The sequence below is a fragment of the Castanea sativa genome, chromosome 6 (assembly GCF_040712315.1).
Source record: "Castanea sativa cultivar Marrone di Chiusa Pesio chromosome 6, ASM4071231v1".
Lineage (NCBI taxonomy): Eukaryota > Viridiplantae > Streptophyta > Magnoliopsida > Fagales > Fagaceae > Castanea > Castanea sativa.
Genome location: NC_134018.1, coordinates 13,320,784 through 13,346,124, shown reverse-complemented (window position 1 = coordinate 13,346,124; position 25,341 = coordinate 13,320,784). Strand labels below are relative to the sequence as shown.

At 33.9% G+C, this 25,341-nt stretch overlaps 3 protein-coding genes and 1 non-coding gene across 8 annotated transcripts; 3 read left to right on the top strand and 1 right to left on the bottom strand.

Moving 5' to 3' along the window:
• Positions 1-4,193: 4,193 nt before the first annotated feature.
• Positions 4,194-5,415, top strand: LOC142638846 (21.7 kDa class VI heat shock protein). 3 transcript variants are annotated; one of them, XR_012845069.1, is made up of 3 exons: positions 4,479-4,619; positions 4,710-4,781; positions 5,005-5,142. XR_012845069.1 is itself a non-coding variant. In XM_075812905.1 (2 exons), the coding sequence occupies exons 1-2, from the start codon at positions 4,313-4,315 to the stop codon at positions 5,295-5,297; spliced, it is 600 nt and encodes a 199-aa protein (XP_075669020.1). In that variant the 5' UTR covers positions 4,194-4,312; the 3' UTR covers positions 5,298-5,415. The 3 variants fall into 3 exon arrangements, 1 of the variants encoding a protein (XP_075669020.1); XR_012845068.1 differs by having other exon boundaries at positions 4,703-4,781; XM_075812905.1 differs by lacking the exon at positions 4,710-4,781 and having other exon boundaries at positions 4,194-4,619; positions 5,005-5,415.
• A 1,610-nt stretch (positions 5,416-7,025) lies between these two features.
• Positions 7,026-7,098, top strand: TRNAA-AGC (transfer RNA alanine (anticodon AGC)). Its single transcript has one exon. It is a non-coding gene; the product is annotated as a tRNA-Ala (tRNA).
• Positions 7,099-14,461: 7,363 nt separating this feature from the next.
• Positions 14,462-20,755, top strand: LOC142640572 (kinesin-like protein KIN-14N). Of its 2 annotated transcripts, none has more exons than XM_075814734.1 (17): positions 14,462-14,653; positions 14,872-15,084; positions 15,402-15,546; positions 15,625-15,734; positions 15,836-15,955; positions 16,082-16,264; positions 16,863-17,072; positions 17,185-17,259; positions 17,398-17,544; positions 17,617-17,755; positions 17,878-17,987; positions 18,336-18,497; positions 18,597-18,802; positions 19,138-19,219; positions 19,320-19,424; positions 19,518-19,622; positions 20,354-20,755. In XM_075814734.1, exons 1-17 carry the CDS (start codon positions 14,564-14,566, stop codon positions 20,537-20,539), a joined length of 2,388 nt encoding a protein of 795 aa, XP_075670849.1. In that variant the 5' UTR covers positions 14,462-14,563; the 3' UTR covers positions 20,540-20,755. The 2 variants fall into 2 exon arrangements, with proteins under 2 accessions (XP_075670849.1, XP_075670848.1); XM_075814733.1 differs by having other exon boundaries at positions 14,463-14,653; positions 14,869-15,084.
• Positions 20,466-22,131, bottom strand: LOC142640574 (photosynthetic NDH subunit of lumenal location 3, chloroplastic). 2 transcript variants are annotated; one of them, XM_075814735.1, is made up of 4 exons: positions 21,752-22,131; positions 21,329-21,615; positions 21,082-21,233; positions 20,466-20,595 (listed from the first exon to the last, which is right to left on the bottom strand). In XM_075814735.1, exons 1-3 carry the CDS (start codon positions 22,026-22,028, stop codon positions 21,135-21,137), a joined length of 663 nt encoding a protein of 220 aa, XP_075670850.1. In that variant the 5' UTR covers positions 22,029-22,131; the 3' UTR covers positions 20,466-20,595; positions 21,082-21,134. The 2 variants fall into 2 exon arrangements, with proteins under 2 accessions (XP_075670850.1, XP_075670851.1); XM_075814736.1 differs by having other exon boundaries at positions 20,485-20,603.
• Between the last annotated feature and the right edge of the window lie 3,210 nt (positions 22,132-25,341).

The following is a 25,341-nucleotide window of genomic DNA, read 5'->3' as shown; positions in this document are numbered from 1 at the left end:
CAACCTCAGTTCAACCTCAGTTCGACCTCAAAAATCTTGAACCTCTTTCTTTTACAGTCAATGAACGGTCTGGGTTTCAAAATCTTGAGCACTATTTTCAAAACCGGACAAGACCGGGAGGTTGGACCGTGAAAACCGAAAAACGGGATGAAAACCGATTTTTTAAGCATAAAAAATTGTATTTTTAGTTAATTCCGTGAAACTCTAAAACCGAGGTTGGACCGCACGAACCAGTGTCAAGAATCGTGTGGTCCAACCCCTTAGCAATTTTATTTTTATTTTTTATAAAAACAACTTCACACAGTTTTATTCTACTTAATTAAATTATGCATCTCTTACAAGGAATAAAAAAAATTATAATTAAAATTTTTCAAAGATATTCAACTTTACTTCAAAAATTAATCATAAATTTTAATGTTTTTATGGCTATTATTTTATTTTATTAACTTTCTTATTTAATTATTAAATATATGCTTGAAAATCATTAAATTTCCCTCACATATATAGATATATTAGTCAATTTTGCTAGTTTTATAAATTTAATATATATATTTAGGCTTTAATTAATTATTAAATTAATTTTGACATCATCACGGTTCAACCTAGTTCAATTTCGGTTCGACCTCAAAAACCTTGAACCTCTCTTTTTTACGGTTCAATGAACGGTCCGAGTTTCAAAATCTTGATTAACTGTAGAATTATGATTGTTCACTTGATAAAAATTTCAAGAATATAATTTCTTTGAACAACTCAAATTGCCGATCACTGCACTTTTTAAAGATCGCCTAGAATCAAGTCTTTATTGGGTTGGATTAAAAAAATGGGGAGGACTTTGGGGTTTGGGCTACTCATGCGTAAGAGCATCCTTTGTGAAATATAACAAAAAGGGGACCATCAACTTTTTGACTTCATTTTCATAGTGTGTAATTTGATAAGCCCAGTTCTAAAGGGTGTTAAAAGACTATGCTTTATGAAGCCGAAGTCATTAGTTTGAATCTCCCTTACCCATTATGATAGATAAAATAAATAATTTCATAGTCAAAATTAATCATAATGGATGCCTATTATTCATTATCATAATTATCAAATTTCACAATTAGAAAAAAAAAACATTAAAAAGAAAACAATCATATAGAAAAAAAGAAAAAAAAAAAAGAGAAACAACTTTCAAAAAAAAGAAAAAAAGAAAAAGAAAAAGAGAAACAATCATAATTTGTTAGATTATAAATTAGATTATTCCTTGGAACTCAAAAGTGCGAAAATCAATTGTCCTACCCAAATTCTCTCTCTCTCTCTAAAAAAAAATTTAATCGATTATTTTTTTGGGTGTATTAGTGTATGGCAATAGAAATCACTAGAATGTTAATGAACTAGTTCTTTCCATAAGGTGCTCCAACATGCAATAAAGCACAAAAAGAAGAAATGAATGAGATATTTTGCTACTTGGTTAAAGGATATTGATTTTTCTTACACTTGTTAGTGTATATCATTCCTACACACCATTTATTTTATATTTTAAACAAGAACACTAATAAAAAAATAAAATAAAAAATAAAAATGTGTACACTGAATGTGAAGTATATAAGCATTTTTTTTTTTTTGGATAAACAATAGGGGGCAGGGGCGACTATATGTGGCTTACCCCCCAGGACATGACCTAATAGGGATACCCTCTGCTAAGGAATGTTAGATTGAGCCATAACTACTGTAATCGGGGTGCCACAGACCTCACCTTAGCACCCCAAGAGAGCCAGCGGAGGAGGCACAAACTAAGTTAGGAGCCCACCTCCCACATAGTACCCGCCACGACTCGAACAAGGAACCTTGTGCTTACTTGCGAGATCTCTACCAACTGGGCCACCCCTCTGGGCAAGTATATAAGCATTATGTGTACAAAGCGTACAACATTGAATTTGAAACAATATTTTTTGTGCCTTGAAATGTGTCTAGCTGCAATTGTATCATATTCAGCGAAAAAAGCTGCAGTTGTATCATAGACTAACATTTACTAGTCTTGATGGACTGGGCTCAAATTTAATGATTTCGTACAATTGTGATTTCAATCATTTGACCTCTATTCATGTGTGTCAATTTTTTTTTCTATTTAGAATACTAGTATAAATCCGACTAGAAAAAAGAAATTTGGGACGAGTTATTTATTGTGAAAAATTTGTCAAACTATGATTGTTCGCTTGACAAAACTTCAAGAATATAGTTTCCATGAACAACTCAATTGCCATGAAGCACTAAGAACTATCAATTCTTGTATATCTTGTATATTTGAGAATTGCTAATATGATATATAATTAAATTTATCTATTCACTTTTTCTTTCTTAAAAATAACTATGTATAGTTAATATTTATTTTACACAAATAATATGCTTATTAATGTTCCAGGGTAATTTTTTTTTTCTTTTAAAAATTATTCTTAATCGCCAAATTATGAATTCTTTAGTTACTGAAATAATATGTATATAAGATCATTTTAAACAATTAAAATTTCAATTCTAAGTCTATAAATGTCTAACTCTCAAGAAGTTTAACTATTGTGAGTTAAACTGTAAAAACGTGCAAATTTGTTTTTTTTTTTTCCCTCCTTTATTCTTTACCTGATTTGGTACAATAAGGCTAAAGTGAGAGTCCTTAAATAAAGAAGAAGAAAAAAAAATCATCAACTTTTATTCCCAACTGCTAAATGCGTGAACTTTATTTGATATATGTGAACAAAGAGATTACCTTATCCTCTCCATTCAGTGGCTGAGCCTTTTTAATCTATATATGGGTTTAGTAATGGTGAGATTGGCAGTACATGTTGAGCCCTTATCTTTAGGATAATTTTCTCTCAATTTTTAATTGGGAACACAGCTTCATAGCCATACTCCACTATCCAAAGTGGTCGCAGAATTCTCTCATGGCCATAAATTCAAACATCTATCAAGCATATACTAATCCTGCTTTTGTAAAAAGTAGTCCTCCAGAGATGCCTCTACAATATGCATTGCAATGCATAAAGCCTCATTTCCAGTAGTCCAAAAAATTGTTGCCACTAAAACAGACTTTATATTAAAAGTATTATGTAAAGCTTGAGAAGGTGCAATGTGACACTAGGCACCCAACACATTTTAAAGATTCCTTTCACACGGCTCTGTGTGATGGGAGTTTTTTTTTTTTTTAATTTTTTTTTTTATTCATTTCATTTCCTTTAATTTTGCAATTGCATTGAGAAGGACTTGCAAATCAAAGGATGGAATTGTTCCTAAAAAAAAATTGAGATCAACAATTATTGTACTAAAGCATTCTAAATTAATTTACAAAGGAACATGGCCCGAACTTATTATAGAGTTTTTGACACAGTGGAATCACATCCTGTAATTTTTTGTACTTTTACCTAAGGATATGGAAAATCTAAAATTTGAAAGGAACCTGCTTCCCCTTTGAAAATTTTAAGCCATTTAGTCAAGTGCAATCCTTATAGGTTAAGGCAGCTCAACATGACTTGGCAGTTTTTTAATGTGTAACAAATATTCCATTGGACTACTATACAGTATACAGTCCAAAACATTCTATTAGTTTATCATAGGCACAAACTTCATGTTAGTAATGAGACAAGATCTTTCCTAGATTTTCACACACACACACACACTCACACACACACACACAAAATAATAGCTTTGCCAACAAAATTCACTCAAGATTTTAGATGGACTAACCTGAAAAAGAACAACATAAGTTGGCTATTTAATGGACTTAGAATGCCAGGACTGTCTGGCTCAACAAGTATTCTTCTGGATATTTTGGCAAAAGCTTCTTAGAACCAAATTGGTTAGCTTATAATAGTGGAAGCAGTGCCTTGAATCTTATCTCCTAAACTGTGTCACCTGTGAGCTGAGGTTAAAGAATTTGATAATTTTCTTTAAGTATAATGAGTAATCAAAATTATGTGGACAGCTAACCCTGATGTTGATGATTCTATAGATTCCGAATGAGTGACTATCAGAGTCACATGTTAGAATGAGCTTTGTTTAATACAAGTTCCATTTTGCCACATCCTCCATGCTAGACCAAGTAATTTGCCATGGCCCATAGGTCACTTCTACATGGCATCTTTGTGTGCCTAATCTCTACCATGATTTCATCTTAACAATGAGCAACTTCTAGAAAAGAAATATTCCTAATAGCTTTACAGCACTCTTAATATTCTTTTGGAATTTGTCCACTGCTTTTTCCAAAAGGCTCCTTTCCCACTATAAGAGGAGAAAAACTTCAACACTCTCTCCACCAATTCTCAAAATTATAATTCTCTAATCTTCAATGGCAAGTCGCAAACAGCTTGAAGTTCATTCAGGAGATCAAACTCCACAGAAATGGTGTATCTCGTTAGGAGAAGAAGTCTTCAAAAGATTCATCTCTCAGGGCAGTCCAGCAGTGCATAAGGTCTTCAATGAAGGTTCACTTTTCAGTCCACTCTTGTTTGGAAAATTCTTTGATCCTTCAGATGCTTTCCCTCTATGGGAGTTTGAGTCAGATATCTTGTTATCTAATCTCCGGAGCTCCGGCCAAAGCACTGTTGATTGGTCTCAGACAGATCAAGATTATGTACTAAAAGCAGAACTACCAGGTAAGAGTCCTTTAATTTCAATATCATATGGCTCTGTCATTTAATTTCTAAACTAAAGTTGATTTCAATGTTCATGCACCAAGGGGACAGCTACTATATATGAAGTTATCAGACTGCAAGATATAAACCTAAGGAGTAGAGGCAATATTCCTTAACTCAAAGGTAAATCTTCTGGAACAAAGGGGACCCTGGTGTCTAAATTTTTTTATAATAATATTGGGTTCCATTTTAAGGAATGAGAAGAGAATAGGTTTATTCATGATCCATCCATATGAGTTGGGGGATAAGGCCAAAACTCCATAGGTTTAGTCTAGAAAAGGCTGTACTTTTACCTAGGGTGGTGAAATGAATTGCAATGACACTAGTTCATTATATGTTAAAACAGGAGTTGGGAATAATGTTCAAGTCTGTGTTGAAAAGGGGAAGGTTGTTGAAATTAGCGGGCAATGGAAGCAGCAAAGGGAGTCCAAGACAAAGGACTGGAAAAGTGGCCACTGGTGGGAGTATGGGTATGTTCGGAGGCTTGAGTTGCCAGAAGATGCAGATTGGAGGAGGATAGAGGCATCTGTGAGTAATGACATGCTCATAGAAATTAGAATTCCCAAGAACATTATGGATGGTGATGCTTCTCAAGGAAATGATGCGGCTAGGAAAGATTCTGAAGCTGGTGGAAGTTAAGATGTGTAAAGCAGACTGCTTAGGACTGTTTAATTTGGACTATCTTCCTCGCAGTCAAGTTACATGACGTAAACTGTATGAGTATATATATATTATAGATTCTACCAAACATTTTATATTTCTGGTGCCAATCACTTCTTCTAAACCCACCAAGAGTGGAGTTTTAGTGCGCTGATACAACCTTTTAAAATACAATAGGTCTACAAACACGACATTTATCGCAACTGCTAATATGACCTATTGTGATTAGTGCATAATAAAGAATATGTCAGTAGTAGATATAGGTGAAAACGATATTGCTATGATCACAACAAACCATATAAGCTATTATGAAAAGTGTGTGTTCCTAGCATTACTCTTTAAAATTAGGATGTGCATAATGAAGAATTTAAAACACATTAAATAACTTAAGATGGATCATGATGTATTGATGTTTTTTGTTGAACACAGCATATTTATAAATTATCAATCATAAATTTTCAGTAACCATATGAAAGTCTTAGTAGTAATTAACTAAGTACGACAAGGAACAACAGTAATTATCACAATAATAAACAACAATATTAGTTACTTTTAGAACTTGGAAATCGTACTTCATAACACTATCCACTCTAGGTAACGTGCATTTTGATGATAAAAAAAAAAAAAAAATGGAATTCTGGCATGAAATCCAAGACAAGTACAACTATCAGAGTAAGTTAATCATGTTTGTCCCATGCCCTTTCACAGAATGGGTATTGATAAATGATAATGATTATACTGTCTTCCCATAATTTCGCTTACTAACACCTAAAGAACAAAACAATAAAAGAAAATGTGAAGTTTTCTTACAGTCAATCGAGGCCCAAGTACAAAATTTTTCCTTCAGTATTGGATGGAAACGCAGTACATAACATATGAATGAAAACAGACTCCGCAAAAACTTTGGAGTACTCTACTGTCAACTCTTATGTAAAACAGAATTGCAATAAGGCTAGGTATTGACATTGTTCTAGTTAGATGTCATGTAACCCTTAAATTCATAAGAAAAATTATTGTTTCACACAATGTCCACACTTTCATACCGGGTGTTCATATTTTAAAAGAATGTCCAGAATTAAGACATCATGTGTACAAATAGTGTCTAATTGGCACATCATAATATTAGCATTATAACTTAGGGACCAACTAAAATCAAGGAAATTAAACCTTAACTTTTAGGGCCTAAAACTAAATCCCCTCTATTGGCTACAAAAAAAAACTCATGAAGAAGAGAGTCCACAGCAAGACCAAGCCATTCACGCCTTGCCTAGACAAATGGGGTAAATCCCTTCCTTGACAGATATCTCCACATCATCAAGCACCATTGGTCTTTCATGTACAATCATAGCTTGTTCCTTAGTTGTTCAACTTCAACCCTATCAAAAATGACATGTGATGATTAGTTGATTACCCTTTGCAAGTTTTATTCCTTGCACAAACATGTAGAATAGTGATTTAATAGCATAATAAGTAATTATAGAAGGCCCTCAAGTAGCCCATCATGTCTCCACATTTGCAGTGGATTGATTCAAATACAAAGGGAGAAAATATGGGAAAAAAAAGAAGGTACCTAATCAAGTATTGATTCAATCACAGGTCCAGTGTTCACATGAGTTTGGTTCTATTCTATTATTTCTTTAACCAGTGCTATATTAGCCATAATATTGCTTAGTACTAACTAATATTTGGTGGATGTAAAATCAAACAGGGGATGTAGCTCAGATGGTAGAGCGCTCGCTTAGCATGCGAGAGGTACGGGGATCGATACCCCGCATCTCCACCATTTCTGTTTTTACGTGTTGAATTTTTGGACACTCGAGTTGATGACATGGGCCTGAGGACTGGGTCAAGTTAATGGAGGTCCAGCTCGATTAAACAAATGGAAAAATGTTTTTGCCTTAGTGTTGTTGAATTGTTTTTGTGGCTTTTTAATGACAAACAACCCAAAATCGCAGCTGGTTCAATGGAATAAAAATGCATTTTGAGATCCATCATTTACTTGTTCAAGATGTTATTAAAATAAAAGAAAATATAAGACTAAAAATGGAAATTTAGGTTCTCATTCGAAATTAGGGACTCTTGGACAATGGACTCTTAACCAAATTAGGTTCTCAAGGATTCTTAGGGCGGTAAATGAACCATTGACTCGATAAAAAGCTCGTTCATGTTTGTTTGTTTATAAATAAGCCAAACTTAAACTTTATTTTTAGGCTTGTTTAATAAACAAGCTAAGCCTAAGTAAAAAATATTGTTCGTGAATAAGTTTGTGAACACCAAGGTTCGATACAAAAGTAACAAAACAAGTTGAGCCTAGACTTATTTATGAGTTTGGTAATAAAATTGATATGAGTTTGACAAATAAACTCATATCCTTTCAAGACTTTAATCAATATATATATATATATATATATATATATATATATATATATATATATATATATATATATATATATATATATATATATAGAGACCTGCGTGAGGTTTTGTGTCTGGCGCTCTACTTTTACATTTAGCATTTTCTTTACCTCTTTCATTAATTTTTTTTACTATCACCCAAAAGTTCACATTAATTTATTTTACTATTATCTCATTAATATCTTATTAATTGTCTAAACTTACACCACACACTATTTTAGCATACCCACTATTTTAGTATTTAAAGAAAAAAAAAAAGAGTAAGGACTAATAGTAATAAGGTTCTACCAAGCAGCGCATTCTATGCAAAGAGAATTGAAATATTCTTAAGATAAGAATAAATTAATTATTGATTTTTTTGTTCAATGTTTTAAAACTTTTCTAATTAAAAGATAAATATTATTTGTATCATTTGGTTCAATATTTCAAGACATTTTATCCCTCACACATACACACAAACTTCTTTGCATTTTAATTCACAATTTTCACCTCTTGCACTTCTACCCCTTTATATATACCTAGCCATAGCCCTTTAAGCCATCCCATGTCGAATATACACAGACAAAAAGCGATGTCATTTACCTTCAATCTTTCGATGACACCCACCTAACTCTAACATTGTTGTTTCATTTAATCATAATCCGTATGAGTTGCCTAGAACCAAGGAAAGGGGGGCTTTCATTTTATATTGGGTGACAACATACGACAATTACTATTTTAATGTTAATGTTGAACGTTGTGAATTTGTGGTTTTTGTAAATGATGTAATTGACCGTGAGTGTTTAGTATGTGTATTTGTTTTTAGAATTAAGAAGAAAGAGAAAGACACATTCTATATCAACTTTTATTCTATAATATTCCTTCAAAGTTTTGTTTATTTATTTTATTTCTCATCATTGCAATTGACTATTTATAATGGATATATGTGTAAAATTTATAACGGTTGCTTTTTATAATAGACTCATTACAAATAAAGTTCTATAATAATTATGTTATAGTATTTATACAACATTCTCCAAAACCATCTTATATAAAATATTACAATATTATTCGTGCATCGCACAGGTAACTTACTAGTTAATTATAAGTTGAGACTACTCATCTAAACCAAATAGGCTAGATAATAAACTTGATATAGGCTTGATAATATACTTGTGTTGGATCTCAAGCTTAAAAACATGATATTGAGCTTGAGTTTGGGCTTGATATTGAGCTCGAGCTTGGCTTGATATTGAGCTCGAGCTTAGCTTGACCAATGAATCAAGCCAAACCAAGCCAAACTCAAGCTTTTATACTTTATAACAAGCTCAAGCTTGAACATTGTTTGTAGGCTCGTATCAAGCTCAAGCTGAAGCCAAGCCTGAACATTCTATTTTTATTGTCGGGCTGAGCTTGAACATTTATTACTCGACAAAGCTCGGTTCGTTTACAATCTTAAGGATTCTCTTCACTAAATAAAATAATATTAACAAAAAAATTATGCCTAGACCCACCACAACTCGAAACAAAGATGCTATGAAATTGTAAGAATTTGTTGTATCTTATGCTTTCTTTAAAAAGAAAATCATCATTCTCTTCCATTTCGATTTTGTATAAACCTCCCAACACAAAAGTATCATTACGCCAATAGCCTTTTAGCGTATACTCAGAATAATTAGACTTTCAAACGTCCAAATGACAACTATTTTAAGAAAATCTAAGAGTCATGACTCATGCCACTACATTGTATGTTTCAACAAACCTCAACTAAGTCAAATAATTAAGCTTAATCAACTTCCTATATAAGTGCATTTTTATATCTCTTCAGGCCCTCGACAGTTAGCAATCTAATTAAGATTCATAATTTTAATGTTGTTATTCCTTACTTCTATAAACATTATCTTTTGGCTTTATCTTATTATCTACTACTTTCATGATTCAAATTGAGAATAAAGAAAAGTCACCAAATGATTGATCATAAGTTTAAAATGTCCCCAATCAAGATGGTGGTTTGAATCTAATCTTCACATTATTCCCTGACATATATAACGAGAACTGTCATAAGTACTTAAATAAAGAGAAGTATTTCTCTATCCTAAAAACCAAGAATTCATCCTTTAAAGTAAGCATCAACCATTGCTGGCCCAATATGTTTTACATGTGCCTGTATTCTGAGTGTTACATAATGGTGGAATATGGTGATTATGGCTGCCAGTGAATATAGTAAAATGGCCATTGAATTAGTCTAAGTTTGAAAACCTTTTGAGTAAGCCATACAAATGTCCTGGAAAACATGCTTTGAATATTTTGCAGGCCATGACAGTTGTTCCTATAAGCTTGGGAGCCCCAGTACGTACTAGACAGTTATTGTGGTCAACCCTGTTGGTCCTGTCCGGCTCTCAAAAGCATTAGATTCAACAGCTCTCAAATAGTGCCATGTGCCTAGCTATGGTTTTTGTGATCCCATTAAGCTAATAAGGCTCAAGTAATCAAAGTTCAACCATGCAAATTATCTACTCCAAAAAAAAGATAAAAGAAGTAAATTGTGAACCTTTGATTTATTCTTCTTTTTTTTTTGAAAATGTGAGAGAGAGAGAGGTAGACTCATGCCTCAATTATATTTATGTAGAAATCAACCAATTGCACCAACAAAATCAAACACAATTGGTATTTGTTAATTCGGTATATGTCTAATCAATTATCGGCATTGGATCACTAGAATAGTATTATCTTAATAGTCAAAAGAATAATTATAAGAGTATCGGACAAACCAAAATTGATTGGTGCCTCCTACAATTAGCTGATCAAAGTTTATACCATAACTTACAACTTACAACTCTTTTGCTATTAGACCAAAATTAAACATAAGGATTTATAAATTCCATTCATGGAAAAAAAAAGGTTTTGAATGATCATAGTAGTTGCAGGCTGACATTTTTTATTTATTTTTAGTGACTTATTGACTCACATGTTTCAATATTTATATTCAGATCATAAAAAACAAATAATTAGTTATTACTCATCACACCTAACTATTTGTTCTTATAATTATAAGATTGTAATTGCTCTTTATTTGCCTCCATGTACATGTATTTGCTAGAAGAAAAGGAACTTTCATCATCTTTACGATAAGTCATAAAGGAGCACTATGCATTGCTTGTCAAAGCAGTAAGTTCAATTAAATGCCACTAAATTCATATCTAGAGTTGAATGCTACGAACTTACCAAGTTACATTGCACAGGCCACCTAAATTGTCAAAAATTTTGACTCATAATTTTTTGTCACTTGTACCGACAAACAGTGTTGCATTTTCTTTCAGCAGTTTCTGATTAGCTATCAGAAAAGGCAAGCTATGAACATCAAGACTGACACACAGAATTTTGGCCTTTATTCCCTTTAGTAAAGAAGGCTAAGGTGTTGCTTAAGCTGGAAAGTGATATATCAAATCTATGATATATCACCATGAAATTATATTTTTAAGTATTATCTCATCAACAAGTTTAGCACAAAACTATATAAAGAGGGAAAGTCAATTTGGGCAATGGGTAAAGAACAAGGTTCCAAAAAGGATTAGAAATAATTATATAAAGACAGTTGAGATTGCAGCCCTGTACCAAGAATTGAATGGTAATACCAACAACTAGTACCATGTGAGATAGATACTTCCACTCTTTCCAAGTTTGTTACCTTACCAAAGAGTGTGTGAGAGGTCCCAAAAGTTTCATGGGAAAGTAAAGATGAAAATTCTTGGCTCCCATCTAACGCAAAGAGAAAGTATATTTGTTTAATCCCAAGCTGGTGTGAAAGTTTAGGGACCAATATATATGAATCTATAACCATACCAATGAATAATGGGAACCTTTGGTTTGGTACGGCAAAAGATAGAGGATACTCCATGTGTGGCTCTTTTATAGACATGCGTATATAGCGAGCTTATCTTTAAGGTGAAGGCATTTGGTGACAATGTAAGACATTGTGTTAGGTTCTAACGTTTTTTCTTTGTATTGGGATTTACTCACTACTAACTGCAGCTGTGAGTGTGATCAAAGGTCTTCACCATAACCAATTAGAATGATGCTTTAGAAAACAACAACAATGCCTGAGCTTGTATGGGACACAATCAATCACTTTATCACCTAAGATGATATTATGATCATTTGAAAATCTAGAAAATTTTCTTTTAAGATGAAAAATAATTTCAATCAAACAAATATTAAATACAAGAGGTTGTTTGGGGCAGTCCTATCAGTACAAATTGTGGCTTTATTATATCAATAATTTTTTCTGATATAATGAAGCCACAATTTAGAGTACAAAACTATATGTTATATAAAAAGAAGAGTTAACGGGAGATGGTTCAGTTGGTAAGGTTCGGACTTTTTGTCTAAACCACCTATGTTTGAGTCTCGCAGCCAGTAATTTTTCATTGGTAGGCATCCATAAGGATTGGCCTGTGGGTCTTAACCTAAGCGCCCTACCCGAGAGTTGGCGTAACTTAACTAACCCCCAATTTTATTTTTTTTAAAAAATACAAATTGTATATTGGTCAAGTTCGACAATTGTATGTAGCTAGAAAAGTTAAAAAAATAAAATAAATAACGACTACGACTGCTGTGCGACCTCGATTCTCAACATAATTGATTTTTTTTTTTCATAAAGATGTTTTTAGTCATTTTTTAATCAAAACAATTATTTTTATCTTATCATTGTTCCACATATTTTTTATTGTTTATTGCATAATTATTTGTTATCCGCATGAAAAGAATAACTCAATTTGGTTAGAGGTTGGTATAGTTTCGGTTGTGGTTGATACAATTTCGTTCCATGTATAATAATTAAATAAAAGAGGATATTAAAAAATAAACGAGGATATTTTAAAATTTTTTATCACCAAGAAACATATAAATGTGAATTTTTTAATAAAAAAATTAGGTGTGAATACAGTGTCAAGTTCATTTATTTAATAATCAAGGTGTATATAATAAAAGCTTCTCATTATAGCTTCTTTAATTTTTGTTTTAAAAAAAATTCTTTTTTTTTAATTAAAAAAAGTGTAACAATGTCAAAATTTAAGGGAGGTGGGGGGATTACAAACTTGATTTAAAAAAAAAAAAATTTATTTACGAAAGACACCTATTTTTTACAATAAAGAAATTATTGGAGCTCTTTGTTTCAATAAAAAAATTTGCATTTTCTAATGTTTGGTATAGTAGGAAAAATACAATTTAATAGGAAACATTTTTAGTGAATAACGAAAAAAAGTTGATAAAGAGAAAAACGTATTCCATTTTTAAGAGCGATTTTTTTCCCCGGAAACATACACACTCAAAAATAAACTCCACACCTCAAAAACTCTCCCATTGATATCCTATCACTATTTGCTCTATCTCTTTTTTATTAATCGACTGTTGACCAATTGTTGATCAACGATGATTGATTAGTAGCTTTTTCATTTATTTATTTTGTATACATTTTTAATTTTGAGTTTGTTTTCCTATTTGAGGCTCACAAATGACCAAGAAAGATAGAAAATATTTTACTAAAGGTTCTATTTTCGTGAATGAAAATTTTGTTTATAGAATTATTTAAAATTATAGAAAATACTAATGATTATCTTCTTAAGTCAAAATACTAGAGAATATTTTTTTTAAAACTCATTTTCAGGGTCTTAACCAAAGATTGAGAAAAACAAGTCAAATTTAATTTTTTTTAATATATTCTTAGAATAGTTCCAGAAAAGCAAGTTATTATCAACCCCAAAAAAGAAAAAGAAAAGTGAATTGCACAATAAAATTTTTTCAATACACATGAAAAGTTCTTAATAGCCTCAAGGCTTGGTGATCTAGTTGTTCTTAGGCTTAATGTGATTCATGACATCTTGCATATGGTAAGACACTCCAATAATTATATATTGTGCGGGGGCAGAAAACCATATGTATAATAAAAGATTATTTGGCTACTCAAAACTCATTAAGAGTATGTTAGACACTTGGGTGTGTATTTAGAAACAGATTATAAGCCAATATTTTGTTTTTTTAGCTTTTATATATAACTTTTTAAAACTTCACTTTTTAAAATACAAATAAACTTTAACATATTTTTAGCAAAAATTTAAATAATTTTTTCTCATTTCTATAAAAGTTCTCTAGTGGTGAATTCATTGGTCCGAAGTATGTTCAAATTAAATCCATCATACTATTGATCTATGGGTTTTTAGGATATCTCATGATACAAAATGGAATAGTAGTGGGTTACAGTTTTTTTTAGAGGTTTGCAACTTATAACATTTGCTTTTAATGATAGCTCTTAATCATCACGCCAAGACACCAATCAATTTTTGGTGTAAGTGAAAATTGAACTTAGATATCTTATTTCACTATCATGAACTTTATCAATTGAGTTAATTAGAACCAATAACAGTAAGTTACCGTTATTTCAATTAATTAAAATCGTTTATTGTTGAATAAGTTTGACATCGGAAGCAGAATAGTAAAAGCTGGGAACAGTACAAACAAAAACAACAGAACAGTAGATGAAGTGAGTTAAGATAAGGGCAATATAGGAATAACGGCATTCTAACGAATCTCTCACGTGCTACCGCCTGATACCATTTCAAAAGAATTCAAATCAAATCCCAAGAGTTTTTTTTTTAATATTCCAAAAGAAAAAACATTTAAATATTTTTCACTGTCTCTCACACCCGTCTTTCTTGATCTTCCTGCTCGTTCAAGCAACGGCTCTGATACACTGTTAGCTTTCATTGCAATTCATGGTCCCACTCTAAACCTTACAAACAAACACACACTCTCTCTCTCTCTTTCTCTGCCTTTGTGCTTATTATTCAAACAATATGGCCTCGGAGAACCAGAACAAGCGTCCATTTCCACACAACAACAACAACCCCACAACAAGAGCCTCGCCCACATGCCCTTCTTCTATTGTAAGCTTTCATTTACTCTTTTATACTATCTTATACACTTTCAAATTTCAAGACCTGGGTTTCATTCCCTATGCCATTTATAAAAATGGGTTGCTTTTGTTTTTCTCTTTTGGGTTAAGATTTATTAGCACTTCCCACTCTTATTTATTTTTAATTTATTTCTTCTTTCTTTTCTTTTTCTTCAAATTTTTCTGGGTGAATTTTGTTTTTATCAGAAGAAGTGTATTGGTGATGAAAAAATGGTTGGAACGGCAAATAATGGGAGGTTCAGGCAAGCCTTTTCAGTTGTAAATGGCGGCCAAGATCTCGGCCCCAATAGCGCTCCGGCCAGCAATGCTGGCTCGGAGTGTGGAGGGATTGAGTTTACTAGAGAAGATGTTGAAGCTTTGTTGAATGAGAAACCCAAAAGGAAGGACAGGTTCAATCTTAAGGTAAGTGGGTTTTGAGTATTTTGAGTTCATGTGTTGATTTTTTTTTCCCCTTTCTTTTGAGTGAATTGATTAATGGGTGTTGGGTTTTATATAGTTTAATTGAATAGGATTTAAGATTTTGGACTTTGCTTTATCAAGTTGTTGGATTTCTAGGAAAGATGTGATAATATGGTGATTCAAATTTTTTTTGTTCTCTTTTGGGAGGGTTTGAGTGTATAAACTTATTGGGTCTTTAGTATGCACTGGTTTAATTAAATAGGAATTGGACTTTGGACTTTGCTTTATCAAGTTCTTGGTTTAAATTTTTGGATTTCTAGGAAAGATGTGATAATATGGTGGAGTATATCAAGAGGCTAAAGTTATGCGTCAAATGGTTCCAAGAGCTTGAGGGAAGCTACTTATTAGAGCAAGAGAAGTTGCAGAATACGTTGGATTCAGCTGAGCAGAAATGCAACGAAATCGGTATGATTGATTTCTTTGGTTTCATTGGGGTTCTAAGTAAACTTGACTGGTGATGTAAATAGATTTTTTTGATTTTAGAGGTACTAATGCAAAACAAGGAAGAAGAATTGAATTCAATTATTATGGAGCTAAGAAGGAATTACACTTCTTTACAAGAGAAATTTACGAAGGAAGAATTGGATAAGTTGGTAAGAGGACAAGTTTCAAAGCTAATACATTCTAGTCATGAAGTTATTGTTTAAATGATTGTCGTTTGTTAATTATAAAATGTCTTGAATATCAAAATCAGGCTGCAATGGACTGTCTTGCAAGGGAGAAAGAGGCTAGACTGAATATTGAGCGATCACAAGCTTCTCTATCAGAAGAGCTTGCCAGAGCTCAACGAGATCTTTTAAGCGCTAATCAGAAGGTAAAGCAGATAGTATAATTCAAACTCACCTGCCTAGTCCTATTTTGTTTTTCCTTATTCCTTGGAAGTTATTTATACAGAAGTACCAACTTAAATGTTTGCATTTGGGTTTGCTGAACTCTGCAGATATCATCACTTAATGATATGTACAAGCGATTACAGGAATACAACACAAGCTTACAGCAATACAATGGTAAACTTCACACAGACCTTTCTACGGTTGAGGATGAGCTTAAGCGCATAGAAAAAGATAAGGCTACCATGGTTGAAAACCTCAGCATGTTAAGGGGTCAACTTACTATGTCCAGAGTAAGTTTATTTTATTTTTATTTATTTATTTTGTATGGATTGTGATTTTAATGTGTGTACTAGTAAGAAGACATAGTTATCTACCTTTACTCCACCTGCAAAATTGGGAATGGCTGGATAAATTAGAAGATTGTCAAAGAACTTGGTCTGAATTGTGTAATCAGGAAACGGTTTGTTCTTGCAGTGAAAAATTTATTTGAAGTTTTTGATATGGTGTATGTGTTCAAAATTTCAGAAACCCCACAAATAACTAGACTCCACCCATCTGTCCTGAAAGCTTTTTACTATTGGGAACCAGGCCAATAATGGATATCAAAGCTCATAAATATACTAATACTTACAGTGCTCTTACAAAAGCTTTCTTTAGGAAGATTTATCAAAATAATTGAATGTTATGTTTGCTATGTTATGATTGTGTTGGCAGATTGTTTTGGATAAATGAAGGATTTTACTATGCACCATGGAGTTTGTAGTAATTGTGCAGTTTGCCTCTATAATTTTGGGTTCAAGAGTGAACATATATTTCCCTCTTATTTTTATCTTCATTGTTAATATTTTATTATAATTTTACCTCTTGCATTGAATTTGATGCTATTAGGCTTCTCAAGATGAGGCTATAAAGCAAAAGGATGCTTTGGTGAATGAAGCTGCTTGTCTTCGGGCAGAGCTATACCAAGTGAGAGATGATCGTGATCGGCTACAATCACAAGCACAGGCTCTTACAACTGATATGGTGAAATATAAGGAGTCCTCAGAAAAATACAGTGCTGAGTTGGACATCCTGACAACAAGAACAAGTGAACTAGAGGTTGATTTCCCTGTTTTAGTAACAATGTTGGTTTTATTTGTTACTATTTATAACATCTTACGGATTTACATTTAAAATGAAAACTTTATAAGATGTTGGGTTTCTTTTACAGGCAACTTGTTCATCACAAAATAACCAATTAAAGAGACTACATACTCAACTAGCGACTGCAGAGGAGAAATTGCAGGTAGTGATATCAAGTTAAGCAAAAATTGTGTTTATTTTATATTTCATATGCGCCATTGTGGTTTTAAAATTTTAAGGCATGAATCATTAGGTCATGTTGGTAGATTTATAATTGATATCAAATTTTCTCTCTTTATAGCTTTCTGATTCATCTGCATTGGAGACGAGAACTGAATATGAAGGGCAAAAGAAACTTATAAACGAGTTACAAACTCGCCTAGCAGATGCAGAATTCAAACTTGTGGAAGGAGAGATGCTACGCAAAAAATTACATAATACCATCTTGGTAATACTCTTGCCATACGAACTTTTATTTGCTGAAAATATGTATATCTCACTAAGGTATCTTATACTATAGGAACTAAAAGGGAACATACGAGTATTCTGTAGAGTGCGGCCTCTTTTGCCTGATGATGGTATTAGCACAGAAGGAAAAGTTTTCACTTATCCCACATCAACTGAAATTCTTGGACGGGGAATTGACGTAGGGCAAAATGGTAAATTCCTTGGTGAAAAGACTTTTAGACAACAAATTTCTTTTCTGCATGATAGCAATTATATGAAAATTCATATTGGAAATTGAAAATTATGAACTCACTTAAGTTTATATTGCAATCAGGGCAAAAACATTCTTTCACATTTGACCAGGTTTTCATGCCTGATGCAACGCAAGATGATGTTTTTGTAGAAATCTCACAGCTTGTACAAAGTGCTCTCGATGGGTATAAGGTGATTAATCAGCTCCATATGTTGAAGTCATTTTATGTATATTATCAAAGTAATACATTTATAGTTTTTGTTTAATCATTTAATTTTCTTTCAAGTAATGTGTGTGTGTATGTATATATTGTGTGTGTATTTTACATATATGTATATACACAAATAGTATTGTATTTGTATGCTTATATATCTCTGTTAGAATTTTGTGAGATAAGAGTTTTTCAATATTATAAAAATTCCATTTGCCTATATATTTTAATATTTTACATATAAAGTTGATAAGTGGGTAGCTACTTGAAATTTAGTAGTCAATATGATTGATACATGATAGAATTTTGCCTTGGATGCATGTTTCAGGTTTGCATTTTCGCATATGGTCAAACAGGTTCTGGTAAAACATATACCATGATGGGCAGGCCAGGAAATCCTGAGCAAAAAGGTTTAATACCTCGTTCCCTAGAACAGATATTTCAAACAAGACAAGCTCTTAAAGCTCAAGGTTGGAGATATGAAATGCAGGTGAGCAAGATGTCTTTTTGTTAGGCTCTCGTTTTCAGAGTACATGACTGCATTCCTATACATAATTATTGAAAATTTGAATTTTATAAATATCTGTAGGTGTCTATGTTGGAAATATACAATGAAACAATTCGTGATTTGTTATCAACCAATCGATCATCTTCAACAGACAATGGTGTTGCTGGAAAGCAGTATGCAATTAAACATGATGGGAATGGAAACACACACGTCTCTGATCTTACAATTTTGGATGTCCGCAGTGCTAAAGAGGTCTCATTTCTTTTAGATCAGGCTGAACAAAGCAGGTAAAAATTTAGAACATGCATATTTCAAAGTTGATTTTCGTTATGCCATATTTCTACGTAAGGAATTCTCTTTTGTTTTATAAATATGATTTCTCTTTATAAGGGATAGCTATTAAATTTTACTTTTAATGTTGTATGTTTTGTTCTACTAAATTTAACTTCCCTAGTGGTACAAAGGCTTGCTGGATGTGATTCAATTTCAGTCTACGAAAGTTTTTTAAATGATACTATAATGCAAAATTGTTATATTAGGTTTAAGGGTTTTTTTTTGGTCCCAAAGCTCCCTGTACTTCACAAGAATTTATCATTAAAATATTTTACTTATATCCTTTTAGGTCTGTAGGCAAGACCCAGATGAATGAGCAATCATCGAGAAGTCATTTTGTTTTCACCCTACGAATATTTGGTATTAATGAGGTACAATCATTTAGCATGGTCCGGTTCTCTTTCTTCTGTTTCTTAGATGTTGTATTGTTGAAACTTATTATTTTTCTTAATTTCTACTCTTGTGTGCTAGAGCACTGAACAACAAGTACAAGGAGTTCTGAATCTTATTGATCTTGCTGGGAGTGAACGACTTTCTAAGAGCGGATCAACTGGGGATCGATTGAAAGAAACTCAAGTATTTTGGGAAAACTATTTCGATTCTATTTCTTTTCTGCTATTCATTTTGTGGAATTTTCTGATATTTATTTATGTTTTGCAATTATAACAGGCCATCAATAAAAGTTTATCATCCCTAAGTGATGTTATATTTGCATTGGCAAAGAAGGAGGACCACATACCTTTTAGAAACTCGAAGCTTACATATCTTCTTCAGGTAATTACTTTAAAAATTTATAAATTAATTTCCTAGCTTCAATATGAATCTAGAGTTTTTTTTTTCTTTTTTGTTTTTTTGGGGGGGGGGGGGAATATTTTTCTCATAGTATCTTTATGATAGAGGAAACTCAATTATCATCCTTGAATGCTAATGCTGAAGAAAAATAAAATAAAATAACCTCTAGCTCTAGAATTTATTGTGCCACTTTTTACAACAAATTTTATTTATTTATTTATTTAATATTTTAATTTCTTTTCTCTACAGCACTTATTTCATGACATGGCAACATTTGTGTGTTTAATTATCACTGTTAGAGTCAACTGACTGGAGAATCACTAACTGAATTTTGTGATTCAATTACTAGCCTGATTTAGCAATTTTCTATTGAAAAATGTGCATGCCTTGGGATGATATGCTGTCTACAGTACACTGCTTTTATTCGATTTGTGTATAAAGAGCAGCAAGCTAATCAGTTGCATCTGATGAATTTGGCCATGGTATTTTTTTGGAAAATTCTTCGTGCAATAGGTTAGAAACTAATATATTATGGCTTGGATATATGATTCGAACTTTTGCTTTTTAATGACACTCTTGAATCAAATTAAGCAAACATATTGATAAATAGGCAAAGAATAGATTATGGTTAGTCAATACTGTTTCTTGCTATTCTTCTAGTTGCATATGATCATTTGAGATGTTCTAATCTTGTAAAATCACTGGTTGACCAGCCTTGTTTAGGTGGGGACTCAAAGACATTGATGTTCGTAAACATCTCTCCTGATCCCTCCTCAGTTGGGGAGTCACTTTGTTCACTCCGTTTCGCAGCCCGGGTAAATGCTTGTGAAATTGGGATTCCCCGGCGTCAAACCAACAACAATGTGCGCCCTTCAGATTCTCGCCTAAGCTATGGCTGATCTTTTGATAGATTAATAATTCCTTTTCTTTTATGGGGCAACCAAATTTCCTGTATCTGCATTACTTGTATCAAAATTTGAAATGAGTGATTCTAACATAGGTCTATATTTTGTATAGCAAAAAAAAAAAAATATTGAGTTTGTATTCATTAAAGAATGTGCGTTTCTGATTATAGGTTCCAATTGTGTTGAAAGCCTGAAACTGATTTTTGATAACTTTCTGCTTACTGAAGTCTTTCTTCTGCCTTTCCTTAGCCAAACGATAACTATAGTGTTTTCTAAATCATATAATCTACAAGTACACTGTACACCCTGTACTTTTATTTTTGAAGTAAAACTAACCATGAATCCAAAATGAGACCTCAGAAACATGCTAACATGGCTGTTTTGTCATTTACTTAAAGAAGAGAAGAAAAAGAAAGCTGGTTTTTTTTTTTGTGTGTGTGTGTCTATTTAAAAGAACTTGACTATTTTAAATATACCGAGTGTTTTTGAAAACTAATATGGAAGAGCAAAGTGCAATTTAATATTTTCAATAGTACCTCAAAATTAGGTACACTGACTTTGTTTAAACTACAACAGTAGCTTCCATAGATTATGCAAATCTTTCCATGACCTCTTGGAGGATAACTGTTGTGTCCTGATAAGATGATTCTGTCCGAGGCAGATTTTTGTTCTTTGCCGCATCTTCAAGCTGTCAACACATTGGATTACAATTCTAAGCTATTATGGTTTTAAATTGAAGTTGCAAGTGATTATCATATAGCTTTTAAGTGACAAATGATTTACCTTTTCAAAACTGTCGAACAGTCTGTTAGCCAGATCAGTCAGAGGTTGTTTTTCGTTTTCTGATGCAGCTGAGATCACTTTGTCAAAATCATAGTACATGAAGGTGGACTTATATCTCAAATACTTCCTGACATAGTTTAGAGTGTCTTGTTTGATCAAATCTGGCATTGATAAGAGATCAAAGGCGGTTTTCCTCAGCCTATATTCACTACCTTTGCTTCCTATATTTGCCACATAGAGTCCAATTTTCAGAAAAGAACGTGTACCCGTCTTCTCATTTGCAATCTCTGTAAGAAAAAGAACAATTATGAAACAAGTAGAGAAGCCTAGCTGCACTGGGAAGCAATTTAAGCAGTTTATAAAGAAGCAAACACGGAGTAAAGTGCACATTTTACATACTGAGTTGCTAATGAGAAAGCTTACTGTTATAGACAGGAGGCACAGGTATAGGGCCTTCGTACCAGAACCCATTATCCTTAGCTAGAGATATCCCCTTGGTAGAATCTCCAATAAGAGCTATGGAGGCAAGGCCTATCGCTAATCTTCTTGTAGTTTGTAATGGGTGTTCTTGAAAATCATCTTTTTTCTTGCCAAGAAATCCAACTATTTTCATCCTATTTGGTATCCTTTGAATTTTGGAAAACTTTGGAAGGGCTTGTAGAGTTTTGGAGACAACATTTATGTCTGGCAAAAGAGCCATTTTAGAGGAATTGAGTGAGAAAGGAAGTGTTTTTGAGTAGCTAATAGAATGAGAGTTTCACTTTCGGTTATATCCGTTTGCAAAGTGTTGGCCACTACTGACCACTAGGAATGGATAATCCTCATTGAAGGTAGAAATGAGAAATAACACTCTAATTTTGCATTTTACCGGGCCACATTGGAGAATACGAAAAAAGACCATCTTTATTTGGTTAAAAAAAGACCAACTGATTTCAGACAATCAACCGAAAGCTAAAACCAATTGCCTCACAACGATCAAACTTTTATAAGATCTATCCAATATCCATATGAAAAACTCTTTAAATACCCATCTAATTAGAGTCATTATTGAGCATATGGCATGAACTTCAACTTTCTAAAATATTGCCCATCTGCATCGAATAGAGATTGCAGTCCATTATCTATTCAATCCGTGAACTGGTAGTGATTTGGGCCATAAATCTCCATTGTCACTTTTTTTTCATAAATCATCACTCATTTACCTCCCACAATCTCCATTAGCCATATGCGGAGTACTTAAAAATGAGTTTTAGTATGATTTTTTAATTTGGTATTTTCAAAACAATACTGTGAAGGACAAACAATTTAGGTACTTAAAATCATTTGTTTAATAATAATAATAACCGTAAGCGGACAGAAATGATCTTAACCCTCTTAAAATAGAGAAATTAGGTATGATCGTCCAGTACAATTAATTTGTTAGAGAATAGGTTTTCAAGGTCAACCTTGGTGTGCTTGTATGGTTTAGCTTTTAAGTTAATGGAAAAAATTAAGTAACTCATAAGAGAGAAGTAAATTTTTGAGATTAATATTTAAGTCTTTTTAGTTCATATAATATTCAAGTCTCAGTTACAAGCAGTGTTACACATGGTATGTTTCTCTTTTTAGTTTTTCAGCCCCTAATCTAGAGATGTTTCCTTTCTTTATATAGCTAACTGAATTGCTTCCTACCCCTCTACTTGTACAACCACAAATCTTCCTTTGAATGCTTGTCACATCAAGGTTTTATTGGAGGTGGTAGAATGTGCTGCAAGCTATGAGGGTACTATTCATGGGTAATTCCACCATTAATGCGACTAGCTAAGTTGGTGCAGTGTATTAAATACGGATGTGATGATTACTTTATCTGAATATTTCCCTTCTTCTTTGCTTGCACATATCTACTGTCTTCTTCGATATTTTGTCTTCTAGTGCAAGTGGACTACTCGATGTCTCTCGAGGAACGCTCACTCTTTAGACTCCTCGGGCGGTCGGCCTCTATTCTTGGGCTCTCATTTGTGTATTGGGTTAGGACTAATGAGGGGATGGGCGCCTCCACCTCCTCGAGCTGGGCCTATCGAGCTCCATTTGATACTCAAATCTTACCCCTCCCATAATAACTACTTAGCATTAGATGTTTTGAGTTTTTAATGGCAAGCCTAAGAGTAGTGCTTTTGACCAAATGGTTTTATATTTTGAATGACAAGTGTGGGGAGTAAAAAGACCCTGATGGGGATGTGGGCCTTTGGGCCATGCTAGGGAAGGCCGACCTGCTCTTGAGTTTAGAACTTGTTAGTACTACGGGTCGGCCCATACGCCGAGGATCCGAGGATCCAGCCGAGGGTGAATTTCTCTTCGGACGGACACCGGAGAACCCGGGACTTTATGATAAAGGTTAGGGAATGACACGGTCAAGACCGATGGTTAAAGGGGGGAAGCCCTTGAATGTCCTAGAAGCACCGATGTTAGAGAAATAACAAAGATAAAGGCTGCCACCTCCACATTAAAGACCCTGCACCTACCACCCTGGCCGCATTAATGGGGAAGTGACACCTGAACAGTGGAAGGGAAACTTCTGGTTACTATTCAAAGGCACTGAGAAAAGAAATATCTAGGCTAAGGGGGAGTTGGGGCAACACGTGTGCAAAGTATCAAAAAGAGGAGTATTTAAGGAGCAACTTAGAACAGAAATGGAGATCCCTTCTTTGTAACCTAAAGGAAAGAGAAAAAGAGAGAGAGAAATAATATAAGAACAGTTCTCGACTTACGTCTGAGCAGGTTGACTTACAGTATTGCTTGTTGTTTTCAAGTGTTTATAATCTTTGGCTTGTCATTTAATCCTCAAACACTTCTAACCTGGGTTTCAAGCCCACACTCTACAAATTACATTGTTTAAGGCTCATTGGGCCTGAGCCCGTAACTGTTCTTGGGGCCAGGTGCAATTGTGCACTTACAATTGGCGCCGTCTGTGGGAAATCTAGTCTAGAAGGGACAGGGATACTATGGCAGGCTTAGGTGATCACCATGCTGAGTCACAGGGATCACAGCCGGAAGATCATTTCGAACGTCTTGAACATCGAAGGGATCGTGAGGGGAGTGTCCATACAGAATATCCAGGTGCTAGCCATATTCATGAAGGGGGTAGCACCACCCACGATGAGGGTTCTAAATCCATGCAGAAGGAAATCAATCGTTTAAAGAGAAAGCTACGTCGCGCTAAGTGTAGGTTTTCACCGTCCTCATCTAATTCTTCCTCAGAGGAGGATGGGGGAGCTGGCTACAGCTCAAGGTTGCGCTCTCCCACCGGTGCAACATCCTCCAGTGAGGAGGGCGACCAGCCAACTCGCAGACGTAAGAAGCCTCGTTCTAGGGGCTTAGGCAACGATGCTATGAGTAGGGCGTTGCACCAGCTCTCCAAATCTCCATTTGCACGGAGGATTGAGAAAGGAAGGCTTCCCAGAAGGTTTACCCAGCCCACTTTCACCATCTATAATGGCCGGACTGATCCGGTGGAGCATGTGAGTCACTTTAACCAGAGGATGGCGGTGCACTTTCACAACCGGACCCTGATGTGCAAAGTTTTCCCCTTTAGCCTGGGACCTGTTGCTATGAGGTGGTTCAACGGCCTTAAGTCGGGGTCTATAAGTTCGTTTGGGGAGCTTACTAGGGCATTCGCTTCACGGTTCATCACGTGTAGCAGAGTACCTCGGCCATTGGACTCGCTGTTATCCATGACCATGAGGGAAGGGGAGACGTTGAAAGCATACTCCGATCGTTACTGGGAGATGTTTAATGAAATAGATGACAACTTTGATGAGGTGGCACTTAATACCTTTAAGGTGGGCCTCCCTACTGATCACGACCTGAGAAAGTCTTTGACTAAAAAGCCTGTTCGCAGTGTACGTCGCCTCATGGACCGTATTGACGAGTATAAGAGAGTGGAGGAAGACCAACAAAGAAGGAAAGGGAAAGGAGAAGGTTATCCCGCAGGAGAGAAGGGATTTCAGGTCGGACAGATATCACAATAACAGGCC